Source organism: Photinus pyralis, unplaced genomic scaffold (assembly GCF_008802855.1).
Source record: "Photinus pyralis isolate 1611_PpyrPB1 unplaced genomic scaffold, Ppyr1.3 Ppyr1.4_LG7, whole genome shotgun sequence".
NCBI classification, from domain to species: Eukaryota; Metazoa; Arthropoda; class Insecta; order Coleoptera; family Lampyridae; genus Photinus; species Photinus pyralis.
In genome coordinates this window covers 339136-357454 of record NW_022170738.1, presented here as the reverse complement: position 1 = coordinate 357454, position 18319 = coordinate 339136, and the positions used below count along the sequence as shown (strand labels likewise).

The following is an 18319-nucleotide window of genomic DNA, read 5'->3' as shown; positions in this document are numbered from 1 at the left end:
ATCGTCGGTGTTAATTTAAATTGTGCTAAAATTGGTGTACACCGATCGGGGTGTAACTCGGTATGAGGTGCAAAAAAAAGCAAGTCCCTACTGATCTTATAATGTATCGCCAATAATTACACATGACAAGTTCGATCGGAAGGGCAAGCGGGATACCTACTCATGACGGGGTTGGGGGTGATCGGTCATTCATCATGGTAGTGTTTTAACAGTTTGTTTGAATAACCACCCGCAAACGCCCACAAGCTGATTGATGTCGGGCGAATTATTAAGTGCTTTCGCGCGGGTTTTAATAAATTTACTGTGATTATAATTTGTTTTTTCTGCTTTACGTACAAGAGGATTTTACGCGTTTTGTAAGTAATAATACGATTAATTCTTTTAAATGTCCTTGTTCGCACTTAGACTGATCTAATAAAATAGAACCAAGTAAATTTACTTTAAGGTATATTTCCAATTGTAAGTAACAGCAGAGAAATGCATTGTAGGAACACCAGAATCATTTGCTTAGGAATCATCAATAATCATTAAACGCGAAACGATCATAAAACTATAATATTTCTGAGCATAAAATTTCCTATTAGATCTGTCGAAAAAGGCTTTAAAACTGTGAAAGTCAAGATAGTCGACTTCAACGCAAATTTTGAAGAGAACCTTTACGAAATCGTTAAAATTTGTCCTTTTCTTCTAATCATCTAACGTTTTTATTTATTTGACGTCATTCCATGAAATTTTATACACGCATCGGCTATCGCATCGCAGCATCGCCACTTCTCCCTTTTTTAAATTTTCTTATTTGTGCGTTTGTTCCTTTGATTTTTTTGCGTATGGAATCTCAGATATTTAAATTTTCTCACTTTCTTCATCCCTTTCTTTTCCATTTCTTTTTACCTCTTCGCTCCCTTCCCAAATCTCTTCCATATCCTGTTTATTAGTCTTCTCAATTTTTTCTTGGTTAGACCTGCGGCGTATCATCATCCTTCCCTTTCGCCTCCTCCCTCTTGACGCTCTTTAATTGTCGCTAGATGTCTTTGCTTGACATCTCTTCCTCTTTCTTCTGTTTTTCTTAGGACACCTATAAAATGTTTCCTCCAATACTAGGTATCTATTTTTCTCCACTGTCCTATATTTTCCCCTTTATGTGTTTACCAACTTTCATAAATACATTTCTTCTTCTTGATTTATCAGTTTCCATGTTTTCTTGTAAAATAGGTACCTATAGTTCGTGAAAAGGAGGTAGTGCCTATTTGGGCTAAATTTCGGACTCTAGTTAAGATTCATATCTACTCATACCAGTAGGGTATGAGCAAAATTGTAGGGTCCCAAACTTCGCATCAAACCCAAAACTTTTGCTACGAATTTTCTTAGATGAAGATAGTGGGCATTATTTAGGACATAATGTTCATGCGTATGCCACATGTCAATTACGATTCCATAGTCGCATAGCCGTCTTAGATGAATGAGGGTAGGATTTTATTTTTCGATTTTTACACAAAAAGAAGTAAAGTGGAATTTTTAAGGTGTAAACAAATTTCACGGTTCTAGAATATTTTCGCAAACGTCGCGTCGCGTGTTGGTGTGCAACTTCCAATTTGTTTGATTGGAGTCATGAGTGGTGTTTGGTACATCCGTGTTGGCGTAGTCCGACTTTAAAATAGGTCTCTGTTCTTAACGATCGAAGGTTAATGAGGCTTTTTGTATTGCATTTGCTACCCAGCATTAGGTCATCTTAACCTCATGAGAACTTGCCAATGTTGAATTTTTTTAATTAAGCTACCACCCTAAAAGCCATTCGTAATTGGGTGAAAGAAAGATGTGAATCAATAAACAATTAGGAATCGCCATATGAAAGGATAATTTGCGATTGTAGGTGTGAAAATCTACTCAATAATTAAATAGGGGATCATTTAGAGAAAATAATTAACAGATTGAGTATCTCAGCTAACAAGGAGAGATCTCAAGTCAGTTTGTAACAATGGGCTCATCCCGCCTTCATTTTTTATTTCTGATCCACAAAGTACATTAAAAATAAAAAGACCCGTGTGTCCTCAATTTTTATTTGAAAGTAAAATAAACCCAAAATAAATTATTGAAAAGCTGTGTTTTTAGTCCGAATTTGAAACGCTTCAGACTAAATACGTCACAAACCTACAACCAATCACGTAGAAGTGAGCTGGCAACCTTACGCGAGGGTCTGACGTTTGTCACATTTGACGTTTTGAGAGAGATGTTTAACCGCATCTAGCACGAAAGTGACAAGTGCCTGTGACAGATGACGCAAGTTATAAATGCCATTCTTCTGCATTATTGCCAAGTCGTTATGTCATCTGAATGGTTCTAGGAGCTGATTGGTCGGGCTTATTACGTCACAGAGCCCGCCACAATCATATCGTTTTGAATAAACCTTTAAAACCGCAGATGTTCATTATTTTTTTGCTAATCAGCCTCTATTTTTAAACAAACTTTTACTGTCCAAAAAATGTTTTATGGTTTCAGGTACACGCTTATTAAATTAGAACTACGGAATTCAACTATACTGTAAACCCCCATTCTCGGTGGAAAGTTTAAATTTAGTTGGGCGCTTATATAGTTTTTAACACCAAAGGCGGTTTGAGTGAAGTCAAGTTTTCGTACCGAGAAGTTGCGTTTTAAACAAATGTATAGAGTGAGCGAATTTCTCATTACACGTTAAAGAAAAACTGCGTCGGTTTCGTGGCAAACTCTCGCGAGACATTTAATTAAATCGTACTTAAAGGTGGAAAAATTGTAACTGAAACTGTCGATATTTTCAAAAATAAACTCAGTTCAATGGGTCCCATTGTTGGAGGTCTCACTATTTGGAGCTAGTGCTTACTGAAGGGTTGCACGGAATAGTAAATAGTATTATCAGTAAAAAAAACATATTTATATGTCCCCAAATGAAAGTTTATTTTCACTTACAAGTGAAATCAACCACCATAAATGAGCCATATCGTAATCAAGAAAAAATTCTCTTTGAAGCCCAATATTACCCGAAGAATCGGCAAGTTTCCAAATGCATTTGCTTGAATGAAAACGTCTGATAATCTGAGTATGTATTGCAACCACTCAGCTGTCACTAAATACTAAGGACGAGAAGACTTGTAGTTCAGGGTTAGTTGTATTTATTTTGTCTAAGCTGTATAAGTAAGTAATTATTGGATACCTTCAAAATCCTAATGTAAACAAGTTGTAAATCAGCATGTCCATAATGATTTTTGGTAATACAGATTAGACTTTTATTAGCGAGTAGGTAATCTACCTCAAAGTAGACTAGAGCCTGCAAATCTACACTATAGCAGAAAGCTTTTAGTGAAAATTGGAAATCTCTAGCTATTGTAATTGCTGAGATCTCAGCCGGACAACCAGCCTACCAGCGAGATGGCCAGTCATAACGAATATAATAGCGTATTTCAAAAATGCGCTGAAAACGAAATCGCCGAAAATTTTTAATATCTGAAATAAACATTAAACAGTAATGTGTCAAATGAAGAGACTATTGAATTTGGTGTAGATTCAGAATTCGTTTTGTTCAAGAATTTAAATTTTATTACACAATCTCAATACAACAATTTGACAAATTTAAAGGCTTATTTTCAGATCTTAGAAATTAGGTTAACCAAAAGGCAGAATGAGATGACCATTTCAATTTAAATTGTTGTAAACATTTTTTCCCTGTTTAAAAAGATATCAAAAACATCTAGCACTGCCTCATATGAACTTTTTAAACTCTACAATATGGTGCCCACAAATTTTCATTGCGACATTTCGTTTATGAGAAACCATCATCAACTTCGTATTTTTATATGTACCGGAAAAAAGTACATACTTTGTATTGAGTAGCATTTTTATTAAGACTACACTGATGTATGGCACAATATGATTCTTTATTAGGTCATTTAAAGGAACTAGCAATGAATTATTTTGTCATTTTGTCAACGCGTAACTACATCCAAGTATTAAAAATTCTTTATTATTTAAATTTAAGTCAGAAAAAGGCTGTTTATTAAATTTATAACATTTTGGTGTAGTAGGCGCTGACAAAAATGTCAAAATAATTCATTGGTGGTTCCTTTAAATGACATACTTTATAATTGGCTTGTTACATGTGGTATACAGGGTGGTGCCTAGCGCAACGCAGCATAGGGATTTCCATGGTAATTTCTTTATATGTCAATTACTAGCTCCCCTAATTATTTTAGAGCAAAAGTCTAAATACGTTTTTTTTTGGAGAAAAAAATACTGCATCTGTTCATACTTTTAGTTATAATTTTCCATTTTTCAAAACCGTAGAAATCGACAAAATAAAAAATTACATTTTTATAAATCAGTGATGCTTTGGAATCTTTTAACAAACTACAAGTACATCGCATCTAAGTTATCGTTATTTGATGTCGAACGATTTTCATATTTAATTCTGTTACAACTATCCGATGCAAGAAAAAGCGGCAATTGGGTAGTTTTTTTAGAGAATGTATGCTGCATCTGAATCAGATACTATTTGTTTATAAGAGAGAATCAGAGTACCTACATAATCGAAGAAAAAAAAACTGATTTGAAGCAGATTTATTCCTAAACTTATATTCGGATTTTCCGCTACTGCAGCCAAAACGTTGAATGTATTGTCGTTTTCCTGATGGTTTTGACGGACATCTTGAACGTTATTTCACTTGCAGTTCTTTAACTAATTTGTAAACAAGTATAAATTTAATATACGTAAAAGGCAAATAATGAAACGTGATCGCTGTTTTTTTTTGGGAAATTCCAAGGCATATTTGATTTATTGTAAAATGAACCTTATTTTATTTTGTCGATTTCTACGGTTTTGAAAAACGGAAAATATGAGTAATAGCATGAACAGATTCAGTATTTTTTCTAAAAAAACTTATTTAGACTTTTGCTCTAAAATAATTAGGGGAGCTAGTAATTGACTATAAAGAAAAATTATCCTGATAATAGAAGCAAACTATCTCAACAAAACTTAAAACTCTTGAAATTTTAACACGTTTGCGGATCTCTGTATGTTCAGATGAACTTAAATCATAAAAGAAGCCACCCACACGGCCACGCCCTGTATATAAGATTATTCTAACTGCGAGGCTTTGGTTATAGGCAATTTATTTATTGCTTTGCCAAAACTGTAGGAATTTACTTTTAATCTTATCAGAGCATTTGCTTCAACATTCATTGGCCTGTATGAATAAAAGGAAGCATATGCTTATACTTGCAAAATTCAAAGTAAATACTAGCATTGAATTTAATAAATTCAATGATACTAGGAAGTGCTCCTTCACACTGGCCGACTTAGCAGAGCTGTTGAGCAGCAGAACAGGACGCAGTGCAGCGCTGCTAAACAGACTCATATGAAGGGGCAGTTACGAGTATTTACTTTGAATTTTGCAAGTATAAGCATATGCTTCCTTTTATTCATACGGGCCCATATTACAGCAACTTCCAGATAGAAATCTTAAAAATGGAAAAGTGGAAAATCACTATTTGTGTAATTATTACATCAGCTTTACGTAAGCAAGAGAGGCGTTTAATCAATTCGGTATGTGTGCCTATCAGAATTGCGTCGCGGTGTGCGCTTTAATTCTGATGCTATACAAATTTTCAAAATATAAAATCCTTGTCTTTCACAGTTCTGAAACATCCCTCCAAGATTCTTGAGGGTCGAAAATATTGTTTTGATGTTATGGTTCATTAACATTTTCTCTGCCTTGTTTGGCTTTTGGCTTGCTCATCTTCCATAATCATAATTCATTAAGAAGTGTATTAAGTGTTTATCTTCTGAGTCGTCTATCCGACCGGCCGTTACGACTATTCAAAATTATAATAAAAACTAAGCTTCGTAGTTAATGTAAATTTTCCAGCTCGGCCTGATGATGACGTGGTACGTCGAAATGGATCGCATTTAGAAATAAAAAATGTTTGAGTCTCAATTTTCAATTTTAATTTCTCCATGTCTACATGTGAATACTCAAACACAACATATGAAGTTCTTCTTCAACAAAAACTAATCAATTATCTTTGATGTTGTAAACCATACTGATACACCCTCTGGAATGAATAAAGTTTCTAGTTTACCATAATTGAATATTGTCTATGTATGAGACATTGAGGCCTTCTTCCGACGACGGCGAGCCTATTTTTCACAAATATCCCGGATATATTGGAATTGTTTTTCTACACAGTTCCTTCGATCAATTCTGTGCAGCGTTTATAAAATTCTAATGTAATAAGTTCAAGTTGAAAATTTTGACGAAGTTTAGTCCGTATAGCAACCAATTAGCCACAATAGGGCAATAGTAAGGATTCCGAAGCCTGTAAAGGTTATTTTGGTAGTCGTCGAACTCGATGTTGCGTTGAGATGTTTTTAGTTTAATTTTCGTATTTTAAATTAAATATCCAACCCCCTCGTTTATAGTAAATATTTAAGGATGATTGAGTAACCTTTCATATAGTTCCTTAAGGATTTGCTTTATAACGTTAGAGAATACCTTGTCCGAAATTTGTTACCTCTCAGTGCAGCAAACTAAGTTACTCTTCTATTACGTGAACAACAAGAGACAAGTGTTCTTGTATATGTATATTTTAAACACGATTTTCTAAATATCATTTCGTTTTAAAGGTCTAGAATATTTTCCAAGCGAACAATTTCAACATTTTTACACTTAAAAAAAGGAGCGCTGTCAATAGGCAAACTCTGTATAGGTTATCTCTTTAATACCAGCAGGTTGTAAGTGACAGAAAATTGATGTCATTAAGATATGTCGAGTCAGGTGCCCTTTGGCATTTGTCACATGCTACTCACAAACCTTTTTTCAAGTGTCTTCTGACACAATGAACTAAAACAGCAAATTAAAGAATAGTAATAGTAGTAATCAATATACAAGGAGAACATTTTCAAATGCCACTATGAGATCTCGGTTATGATAGAAAGTTACGAATTTTCGTGCTGAATGATAATCCGAAAAAGCAATTAAAAACACCTTCAATTCATTTTTAATCATTTCCAAGATGACGAAAAAACACGTGGCAACTTTATTTTTTCTCGTGGACACGGTTTTGGATGAGATTGCGCCTGTTATACTACCCGCACGTCAGTAAGGAACGTACTGCGATTGGCGTAAAAAGTGACCCCTCACTTTTTTGACGAAAATACACGTTTTAGCACCAGCAATCAGAACCAAACAAAATCTCTACGATGTCGATCGGTCTGTCGATCTGTTGGTCTGTACTCTAATTTCTGGCTAAACGGCTGAACCGATTTAAACCAAATTTGATACACATGTTGGAAGAGCTGAAAAGCTGCGGAAAATCGTGCATGCGCAAATGTGTCAAACGGTCATTTCCGGCTAAACAGCTGAACCGATGGAACCAATTTGGTACACATATTCTTAGGCATGAAAGGGCCGAATCGCGCATGCGCAGAATGGCGGGTGGCATCTGTTCTAGCCTTAGCAAATTTTTTCTCTTTTACGATTCAGTGTCACATTTTTTTCGATATTTTCAAAACAATTGAAGATATTTTAAATTTGTTTTCAGATTATTATTCAGCACGAAAATTCCCAACTTTACCCTCATTTAACCAACTTCTATCTCTTTAAGATAGCCCCTGATAATTTAAAAAAAACACGCTGAGAGCAGGAACTCTTTTTTATCAAAGAATGCAAGGAGAGATGGAGGACTTTTCGAAGTAAAGTAAAAAATCCGAAAAATCGAGAGAAACCAAGAAATTTAACAATCTGAACCATACAACGAATGCGCATAGAGGTTTGTAGCAAAATTTTACGGGTTTCTTGTATCCATAATTAGAAGAGATCTTCAAACTTCTGCAAGATATTTTTGACAAAGTTATGCATTCTCCAGAGAACATTCTTCAAATTATCTTCTGAGATACTTTAAGTAGTTCCTAAATTCTTTAGATTCGAGACGGATTCCTAGATGCTGCTATGATTTTTCTAGTAGCTTTTTGGAGATTATTAGTCATTTTAGAAGTATTCCCTTGGAATAATGCAACTTGGTTTGCTGGCGGGTTTAGGAATCGCTATTTTTTAACTAAATAGACTTGGTAGAGCGGATTCGAATAAAATCCGATCGACTTAAATTTGTACACATAAATATAATCTTTCTTCATTTCCGCATCTGAATCTCACTATTATTTTAGTATTGTTTCTTCCTTCTTACAAATATTTTGGTAACCATTCCCTTTCTAACTACCACTTCCTGTTGTATTTGCATCCAGATCCCTTTTTGCGAGCTCATTTTCCATCTTTTTTCCTACTCCTCTCCTCCTGCCACCTCATCCATTTCTTTCGTAATATTTTCCTCTTTGTTCTTCTCACATTCTTTTTGTGTTTATCCTCGTTTTCAAACATTCTTTTGCAATTTTTCTTTCTCTATTGCCCCTTTTCTCGTATTTTACTGCCCTGCGTCACGACGCTATCCTTATCTTTTCCATTTTAGTGCCTTCCCGTGTCCTTCCGTTTAATCCTAATACCCATTATAATAATCTTCTTTGTATTTCTTCCAGTTTCTCCTATTCCTTCCACCTCCATATCTCGTTTCCGTATTTGAGCACCATCATCGTATCGTACAGGTACTTTTTTGTTCTAAAATCATTCTTGAACTCCCTCTCTCCAATTCCACGCGCCTGTCTCATCACCGCCGCCCATTTTTCTCTTATCTGCGCATTTGCCCGATGGTTTCCTTGTATTTGGTGTCTTAAAAACTCATTTCTTTTACCTCTTCTATTCTTTCCTCCCTCCATTTCGATTCTCGATTCGTCCTTTTCTTCCCATTCCCAAATCTCACTATCTTCCACTTTTCTACATTTAACTCCGTAATTTTTCTTCCCCAATACCTCTCCATTTGTTCTACTACTGTTGCCATAATCACGGCGTTGTCCGCGTACGCCAGGGACCATATCTTTCTTTTTCCTACTACTATCTCTCCCCTTTGGCCCTGCCTTAATACTTTTTCCATGTCTCTTAAGTAGAATTAAATAAGGTTGAGTTAAGTGGGTATCCCGATCTTAGTCCTTTACATGCCCGAAATACTTCAGACTCCTTTCCTTCTATTCTTACCTTCAATTTTTTCTGTCCATATAGTTCAGTTTTTCAGTCCTTTAACTTCCTGCCAATTTCCCCATCTTCAATGATTTTCCGTACTTTTTTTCCACTCCGTCAAACGCTACCTTTTAAGTTCACGAAAAACGCGAACACCTTTCAACTGCTGCAAGAAATATAGGCACTCAGGGCCAGATAACACACACCACGCAAGAAACGATCGATCAAACACAACCTACCGTAACCTACCTTACGTACGACGGTAACCGTAATACACGCTTGAGCTTAACTAGATAAGAAAATTATTGGCCACATTTACGCTAACAATAAGTGAAAATCACATATACAGTCGAGTGTTCCCCTCCCTTGTGTTTCCTTTAGCATTGTCTTCTCTTTTACTTCTCTTTCTAACCTTTTATTCAAGACCATCGCATATATTTTGTAGGCTGTTGTCATTCTCCTTGAAACTATCTGTAAGGAAAACCCAAGCCTCATTTCTTATTTCATCACTTCCTGCCGCTTTCCCTTTCTTCGGTCTCTAATTGCTGCTCAATCTGTTCTCTTGAAATCTCGTCTCATTCCACCTCCTCTCTCCCTTCCTCCTCTATCGCTTTCCTCCTTTCCTTAAAGTGCTGCTTCCAGTCCTCTATTTATATTTCTCTCCCACTTGTTCCTCTTATTTATAATCTTCCAAAAGTACCTACTTCTCTGTTTTTATTTCCCTGATTTTTTCTTCATATTCTTCCTAGTTCTTCATCTTTTTTCTTTACATTGCTAACGTCCCGTACTACTTCTAGTAAAAAATATTCCGGCGGAACCTGGTGGCGAGTTTTGTTGGCTGCGAATTGACCGATCTAAATATTTCCGAGACCACAAATATTTCAATTTGCCATTAGTTAAAGCTATTAAAGGCTTGCAGAAGTCTCGAACTTCCCGAGATCGAACTCCAAGGACGAGTTTGCGAATTGTACTTATGGGGGCGAGTTTTCTTGAGTGCGAAAGTTCGGAGGCATTACTTAGAGCAATTAACCGGTGTAAATATTTCTGGGTATTTAAATTTTCCGTTAGTTAGAGCTTAACCATCTTATTAATCAATAAAAATCCAAGTAGTGTCTTTATTTAAAAGAAGGGAATTCTGTCCAATCCATCAAACCTCTTTCAATTAACTGGTGATTCCTACAATGCAATTCATCATAGTGAGAATGAACATGTAAGTAGCAGATATCAACACACCCTTCGCCTCGATTGAGACTTTTTACGTGAAACCAAGAAAAATCTCAACAAAGAAAGGCTTAAATTCCGACTAATTGAGTTTACTTTTCTCATGAGAGGTCGTCAAGTATTATATTACACCTTTTTAATTAGTTCCTAATTGCGCCCGTCGAGATGAATCTCGCAAAAATTATATCAAACTCAATCTCCAACAGGTGCGCAGGATTGCACCACCTTCGACATTCACAAAATATGGATGCCAGCTACATCCCGAACAACCCCCAGTTTGGGTTGCAACTCGAATGTAACTGGACCACCGGAGTACAACCTTGTCAAAATTCATGCCAAAGTTCCTGTCCAGATGAGCTGTCCTCCTGCTGGCCTGAAGATATGGGCTCATTTACTTTACCGCTTGATTTAGAACCGCTGCCGACGCTATTCCCATTTTCGCCCTGTTCCAGTGCTAACGGTTTGTTTAAGTGAGTTTGAAGGCGGAATCGAGTAATATTTAGAGTAATCGTTTCTTTTTAGAACAGAAGAAGCGTTACAAAATTCTTCGCCTATAACGAAAGATACTAAGGCGCCTTCCGCTGATATGGCCGACGTTTTACTTTCACTGAAACATGCCGTCGTTCATCCCGGTCAGACCGAAAAGTACGATCCGCAACAGCAAATGTACCATCCGCAGGTGTTGCTTTCGCCGGGTGGATACGGCGGGAGTTTCTGTGATCAAGCCTTCCCTCAGCAGCCGCCGATGTTTCCAAGCATGTCCGTGAACGTCTCAATGAACATGACGATGCACGGTTATCATCCCAACAGCAATTACCCTTCGGCGGAAATAACCTGCCCGCAGGTAGGAGACGAAAACCATATCAATAATTTAGTTTATAATCAGCGATTAATTACAAGGTTCAGTGGAATTCGGCGCCTCAAGTTTCCGTACCTGGCGGCTACAATTCGCAAGGATTGTTAAGTCCAAGTTACGCGGGTGCTACCTACTCGTTTACGGCGGATTTCAGGCCGCCACAAGACGGTCCCGTCATTTCCGCCTCATATAAACCAGTTTCTGTGTCTTTTGGCTCGCCTAGACGAAAACATTTTCAAAATCCCATGGAGGACGATTGCCAAAAACCAAACGTTTGCCGGATTTGTGGTAAGTGCTACTCTATTGCTTTACGAATCAACTACATTACGTCACCCCATTTCGCCCTATAATACGAGTGCCCTAAATGGTGTAGGTACAGATTCTGAAGCGGTGAAGCCGTACGAAAACGAAAGTTAATTAAATTTTAATCCATTTTTTCTTTCCTTTAAAATAGCCGTCTTTCACACGACTAAAATCAACTGGAATTCATCTTTACACAAAAAATCTTGACTAACTTTAATTTTTCCTTTTTATTTTTGACAAAGAATGTTAAGACGTGCGCTTCAGTTTTCAATTTTATTGAAATGCTTGTATATTCAAACTGCTTTCTTTTTCTTTCTATAAGTTAGTTGAATACCTACGGCACAGAAAGACCATGCATTTTACGCCTGTAAGAAGAACCTTCAACAAGTCCCACATTCCGGCTCGAAAATGGGTCAAAATTTTAATAGTTTGTTTGTAGCACATTTCACTAAGGAAATCCGGTTTTATGCTGACTTTGTATGTTTGTTAATATGTGTGTTTTTGTCTCGGGAAGTAATAAATTATTGTAGGACTCGACGTCTTGGGCCCTTATCAGGTGGAATGAAAAGTGTCAAAAATTATCACCAATTAGTTTTTTGTTGTTATCGCGTTTTCCAACAAAGTTGGGTGCGCTATTGTAGCCACTTTCTCTGTCCGTCCGTTTGTCCGAGTCCTTAACTACTCCTACAGTTTTCAAGATATTTCCTATTTATATAGATATTTTTTGAAATTTTAACTATAGTAAAGATAAACATGTCGCATATCTGCCGGCCCGTGTGGCGCAGTTCAGTTAAAGCTGAACTCTTGTGCAGACAAAGCGCATTTTTTTAAACCGAAATAGCTTTTGTTTTGACATCACTAATGAATATATTCCTTGCAGACGTCTCAATCGCCCTTTGTGAGTACCCTCTTCCGTTAATCCGTTTTTGAGGTATAAGGAAATATACCCGATCACGATAAGATGTCGAGGAGGAGGGCTATGGTTGGTAGACCTTTCATTAGAATACCATGAAGGGTAGAACATGTGTTTACCCCCGCCCCCCCCCAAATTTTCCAAAGTTTAACTTGGCACCACTAAAGACATGCGTATGCAAAATATGAGACCAATTGGTTGTCGTATGTAAAAGTTATGCACGTTTTACTTTCAAAAACAGCATCTCAGGAAATAATTCGTGGAGGGGCTCCCCCTTTTAGACAACGAAATTGGATGACCGTTTGGCACACCTTCAAAATATAGGCTACCTACTGCAAACAATTCCAGGACTCTAGAACCATTCCCCTAGAAGTACCACAGAAGTGGATCCGAACGGACGGACGGACAAAACGCAAACAATAGCACATTTTTTTTTAATTCTTAAAAAATGCGCTAAAAATAGAGTTATATGACTACTCTTCTTATTTACAATTTTTTCTTCGACGTGGAGATCTGGAGTTTTGACGGTGAACTTTTTTTTCTCATCAATCTAGGGTACATATCAATGTTTTCAAAGGTCTCCTGTCGGCTTGAAACAACCTCTGATCTTTAGATTGGATTTTTGACAGTTGGTTCGGAAATACAGGCTTGCGCCTGATGATAATTCTTTTGCTGATCAGTATAGTTTTGTTCCGAAAAGTTCGTTTGCATACACACTCAAATTAAATGGATTTGTATTTAAAGCTTGATTTAACAATTTCCCAAGTGAACTTTTACACTCAACGGCCTTTTCCATTAGCGCCACTAATACCGAACTTAGTTATTATGTATTTCACGAACAGTTTCCTTCTTGTAAGTCCCGTGAATCACTTGAATGAAATTCAAACTTCCTTTTTAACTGTGTTCAACTGCCCAAATACGCGATAAAGTTTCTTAAGGAAATCGCTTATAAACGCGTGCTTCGCGGACTACGAGTTTTTTTAATTCCACAATGGAATGCGTAAATATCCCTTAGTGTAGATTTCAACACCCTCGAGATTCTCGTGAACTGCCACTTTTTTGATAACTATCGATCACAACTTGTTCGCACAATTACGCTTTTTTATAATGCTCCAAAAATGTCACATGGCCTTTGTCACCACGAAATTTTTTCCACTTGGGCAAATGAGTTTTCAACAAAAAACCAACTAGCTAAAATGGACCACAAGGCCGCCTTGAATCTACTTAAAATTGTGTTTTTTCTAAGCTCAATTATCCAAACGCTCTGGACCTTACGAAAACGCTAATTTTCCAATCTCTATCTAGATCCACTGCTGCTATTCGAACGCCTGAATCTCGTGCAAAACTAATTCCTTCACTAGCTACTATGTCATTTTTTAACGCCTACTTCATGGTGAAATAGTAATGGTGGAGATGATGTTAATTTTTATTGGTTCATCTGGTCTTCAGGGCTGGTTCGGAGCTTTTGAATCTGCGAATTCAGTTTATTTTTTCCAAATTGCGCTCAATTTGCAACGTTGCATAAGTTACTTAATACGGCCTGTTTCCAACGTGTAATTCAACACCAAAGCCAGACAGTGGGGTTACAGACACAATTTACAACAAATACTTCATTGCCGAACGGGTGAGAACAGCGACGTCGGAAGTATGGGTCAGACGGGGCGAGTCGTCGCCTCAGTTTTTACACAATGGGGGCCGCGTCCCCTATAAGAATGAGTAGATAAATCACTCAAAAGCGACTAACACATCTTCTACTGCGTATGCATGCAGAAATTACAAAAATTGTAGAAGTAGAGGATATATTGAAAGAATTTGCCAGCAAAACTGCGGAAAAGCGGAAAATTTTTGGATATATTTAATTTTTTATACTTGCTATTTTTTTTACAATACTCAATAGTGCATTAAAAAGGAACAAAATGTTTGTAACTTTTGTATGTTCTAGTTGTTCATTATTTTTTAAATAAAATATTAATGATCTATGGCTATGGTTTTCTCAATCGCGTCAAGTATCTCTGAGTTGCTCAGTTGCATATCACTAGACATCCTCCGACACTTTTTTAAATTTTTTTCAAAACTTTTCTTTCAAAAATACGTTATTTGATTGATTAAATAAACAGGTTTCAGGTTCACTTAAAAACCCAATGATTTGCATTAATTCGTACACCATTTTACATGGGATGGACCTTTCAGACTCCATGGTCGCTGATTTTTGCCCCCCCCCCCCCAACTGTTATTCACTTCCGACGTCGCTGGGTGAGAAGATAACTAAAGCTCGCCGTATTACCATCGACAAGATAAAAACCCACTTACTTCAAAGGAAAATGCCCTCGGTATACCCATTGAACTACATAAGTTTATTGTTGAAAATATCGATAGTTTTAGTTATACTTTCTCCACACTTATGTACTCTTTAATTAAACGGCTCCCGCGATTGTGTTAATACGGCACGAATGCGACACTGTTTTTTTAACGCATAATGATGAACTCATTGGATCAGTACCTTTATTCCCGTATTCAAAGGAAGTCTTTATTTATAGGTTTGAAATTCTACACTTAAAGAATTTTAATTTTCCTCTTCAGTTGATTTTGATCACATAATTAATCCTTTTTTGTAAATAAAAACGCAACTTCTCCAGTTGAAAACTCTTCGCAAAATTTTACACTACAATTTTACTTCTCTCAAACTGCCCTATGTTGTTCAAAACTATCGCTCAGAAACCAACCAATCACCTCGAACCTTCTTTAAACCGAAAATCCAAATTCTCTCCTGAACTGAAATCCTGTGATCTTTCCTTGCCCGCTCAGAGACTCAATCCATCTATTTTTCCAACTCTGAAATAATCCCTTCTTTAATTACTAAGTAAATTTTTTACACCCACAAATTGCGATGTTTATATTTTTTTTGGTTAGTGTCTTTTGTACTACTACTTTTTTTAAACATTGAATACCCACTACCCAGCACTGTTTGCTAACGGGGGACGACTGTTAATGATTAGTTAGTGATTCATTGTTGGACCTTCCACGCCTTCTAAACGCACTAACGACTGTTTCCAATGTCTTTGGAATGGCTAACCACGAGTGTCAGTTCTTATTTGATGATTCGGATGAAATTGCATGTTTAAAAAATGTCATAGTCCATTACACAAAGCTTTTGTCTCTAGATACCACTATCATCAATGATTTTTACCATTCAAAAGCATTGCATCAAAATGTCAAAATTTTTAATTTATTTGGAAAGGGCCGTAGATTGTTGAATGTCTTATCAATCTGGAGCAGTCCAGTTGCGATTGTTGAAAAAAATGGCGCTATAAGAAAATGTACAATAAAAATAACAGACAAGTTCTATAACTTTTGTAGACTTTGATGTAGAGTCATAACTGACCTTTTCTAAACTTGTAGTATCGATAACAGCTTAATATTTCTAAATCGTCTTAACCAATGCTTATGTTTTAGGAAAAAGCTACGCTCGTCCCAGTACGCTAAAAACACACCTAAGGACCCACTCAGGAGAAAAACCATACCGATGCGTTGACTGTAACAAATCATTTTCTCAGGCAGCAAATCTAACCGCCCATATTAGGACACACAGCGGCGAAAAACCGTTTCGATGTCCGGTCTGCGATCGCCGTTTCTCACAGTCGTCTTCGGTTACCACGCACATGCGGACACATTCGGGAGAACGGCCGTACAGGTGTCGGCTTTGCAAAAAGGCGTTTTCGGACAGTAGCACCTTAACGAAACACCTTCGAATACACAGCGGCGAAAAACCGTACGAGTGCAAATTGTGCTTGCTGCGATTTTCGCAGAGCGGAAATCTCAACAGGCACATGAGGGTGCACGGAAACGGAGGAATTTTGACCACGTGATTTTTATTCAAGTGATCGCTTTGTTGTTCAATGGGAGCAGTGGTGGGGCAGCAGATTTGCCTTTGTGATATATTTTTCGATTGGAATGATTTGTTATAACGCAACCACACGATATTTGTTTTATCCCTATCTGTTTACCGTACCTTGTGTCTACAAACGCAAGCTATTTTAAGCGTAGATTATTTAAAATAAAAATGTGCAACGATTTGATAACGAATTACATGAAAAATGTTGAATACCAAAGATGTAATTGAATTGTTAAGTATTTTAAATCTAGTCATTTTACATGAATCATGTCGATCTCAATGTTAATATAATTTTTTATTAAATATATTGTATATACAAGGATTCTACTGACAAGGGTCACTATGTTGGACCCAGCCGAAGATATGCTTTGTATTCAAATGCCTTTATATGTTTTTTACTTTGGGATGAGTTTGGCAAACGTGGTAACTCGCGACCGACGAAAGCTCATTTTCACCGCACAGAATCAGCAATAACTCAGGAAGAAAGTGACCAATCCAAATAAATTTTGTTGTTCTGGTCTCTGGGCTGTACTATACCTTATATAAGAAAGAAACCACAACGAAATGGCTTATACTGGACGGCTATTAGTGGTACAGACGGACAAAGTGCGGAAAATGGCATCCTTTTGGAAAATGCGCAAAAAAATGGGATGCGTTTCAGTGAGATCCGGTAAATATAATCAACCGTTTCGATCTCCATTAAAAGACGCCTTCAAATACTTCACGGCGGGTTAGAGCGTTTCTTGTAAGCGATATACAGGGTGATTCCTATAGTACCTGCCACCGTTTGGGAGCGTATAGGGGGTGCCTAGGGGAGTATTTTGATATAGGACACTTGGGGTCGGAAATCTAAAATAAGGGCGCCAGAACCAAATTTATCTTCTGGAATTTCACGCCTGTATGTAGGCAACCCAACCGACCGACGTTTCGCGCGGAGCGATGCAGAGCGAGTTAGCGCGAGGAAGCGACATGGGAGGGAAGGAGGGAAAACGACAGTCAAAAGCAATAACGTTTACAAGTGTTCAACGTGGCCACCGTTGTTCTCAATGCACTTCCTACATCTAGCCAACTATTATTATACTATTGCCATAGTGTTTATTCCTTGATACGCGTCGTTGCAGACGGGATTTCGTGGGTTTAAACAAAATTCTGATCAAGTGTCAGCCACACATCGCCGCCTGAGATCGCTCCGTGTGCACCGCCGGCCGGTTGGGTTGCCTACCTACAGGCGCGAAATTCCAGAAGGTAAATTTGGCTCTGGCACCCTTATTTTAGATTTCCGACCCCAAGTGTCCTATATCAAAATACTCCCCTACGCACCACCTACACGCTCCCAAACGGTGGCAGGTACTATAGGAATCACCCTGTATGTATACAAACCTATAAATATACTGGTACCATTTCAACAGGTACTAAGAAATCTACCTAAGAGGATACTATTTTTTTAGTAACCCAATGTTAGATTAACGATGAGATTTGGAAATAAAATCTTGTACGACTTCAGTCGGATGTTCAATGTCGCATCGCATTTTTCAGATAATAATAAACATGTGATTTTTTATATCGAACACTCTGTATACTATGGTACCATATGACAACTTATTAAATTCTCTACAACAGTTCTTAATGTACCATACTCGAAATACTTCAAATAACCAAAATTTTTCAATTATTTTCATTTTAATCTAGTTGTCCATGAAAAGGACAAAAATACATAATAGTATTTAATGTAATAACTTGACTGGGACTTAATACTTATTATAGTAGGTTGTTAACAAAACAAGAATAACAGGTGAAATCAATCAATGGTAATACATATAAAAAACATGTTTTCTATGAAATAAACTTAAATAGCGCCATGTAATAAACTTCAAAGTTAGTTGTCAGATACTATACAACAAATAAGGTCATTTTACCATTTTCATGGATAACTAGATCGAAATGAAAATAATTTAAAAATCTTGGTTATTTGAAGTATTTTGAGACTTTTGTAAAGAGCTGTAATATGATGAAACCTGAAAAATGCGATAATGTTTTTTTTTATT

The 18319-nt window shown here is 36.9% G+C and overlaps 1 protein-coding gene across 3 annotated transcripts; it reads left to right on the top strand.

Moving 5' to 3' along the window:
- Window positions 1–217: 217 nt before the first annotated feature.
- On the top strand, window positions 218–16511 carry LOC116175385 (protein glass-like). Of its 3 annotated transcripts, none has more exons than XM_031493473.1 (5): window positions 218–356; window positions 10517–10770; window positions 10838–11154; window positions 11211–11454; window positions 15836–16511. In XM_031493473.1, the coding sequence occupies exons 2-5, from the start codon at window positions 10554–10556 to the stop codon at window positions 16246–16248; spliced, it is 1191 nt and encodes a 396-aa protein (XP_031349333.1). In that variant the 5' UTR covers window positions 218–356; window positions 10517–10553; the 3' UTR covers window positions 16249–16511. The 3 variants fall into 3 exon arrangements, with proteins under 3 accessions (XP_031349333.1, XP_031349331.1, XP_031349332.1); XM_031493471.1 differs by having other exon boundaries at window positions 10517–10780; window positions 10833–11154; XM_031493472.1 differs by lacking the exon at window positions 218–356 and having other exon boundaries at window positions 10480–10780; window positions 10833–11154.
- The last annotated feature ends 1808 nt before the right edge of the window (window positions 16512–18319 follow it).

Coding starts and splice junctions, on each gene's coding strand:
- LOC116175385 (XM_031493471.1), top strand. CDS start 10,554: ATGGATGCCAGCTACATCCCGAACAACCCCCAGTTTGGGTTGCAACTC. Junction 11,155..11,210: donor CGGAAATAACCTGCCCGCAG/GTAGGAGACGAA, acceptor ATTAATTACAAG/GTTCAGTGGAATTCGGCGCC. Junction 11,455..15,835: donor AAACGTTTGCCGGATTTGTG/GTAAGTGCTACT, acceptor CTTATGTTTTAG/GAAAAAGCTACGCTCGTCCC.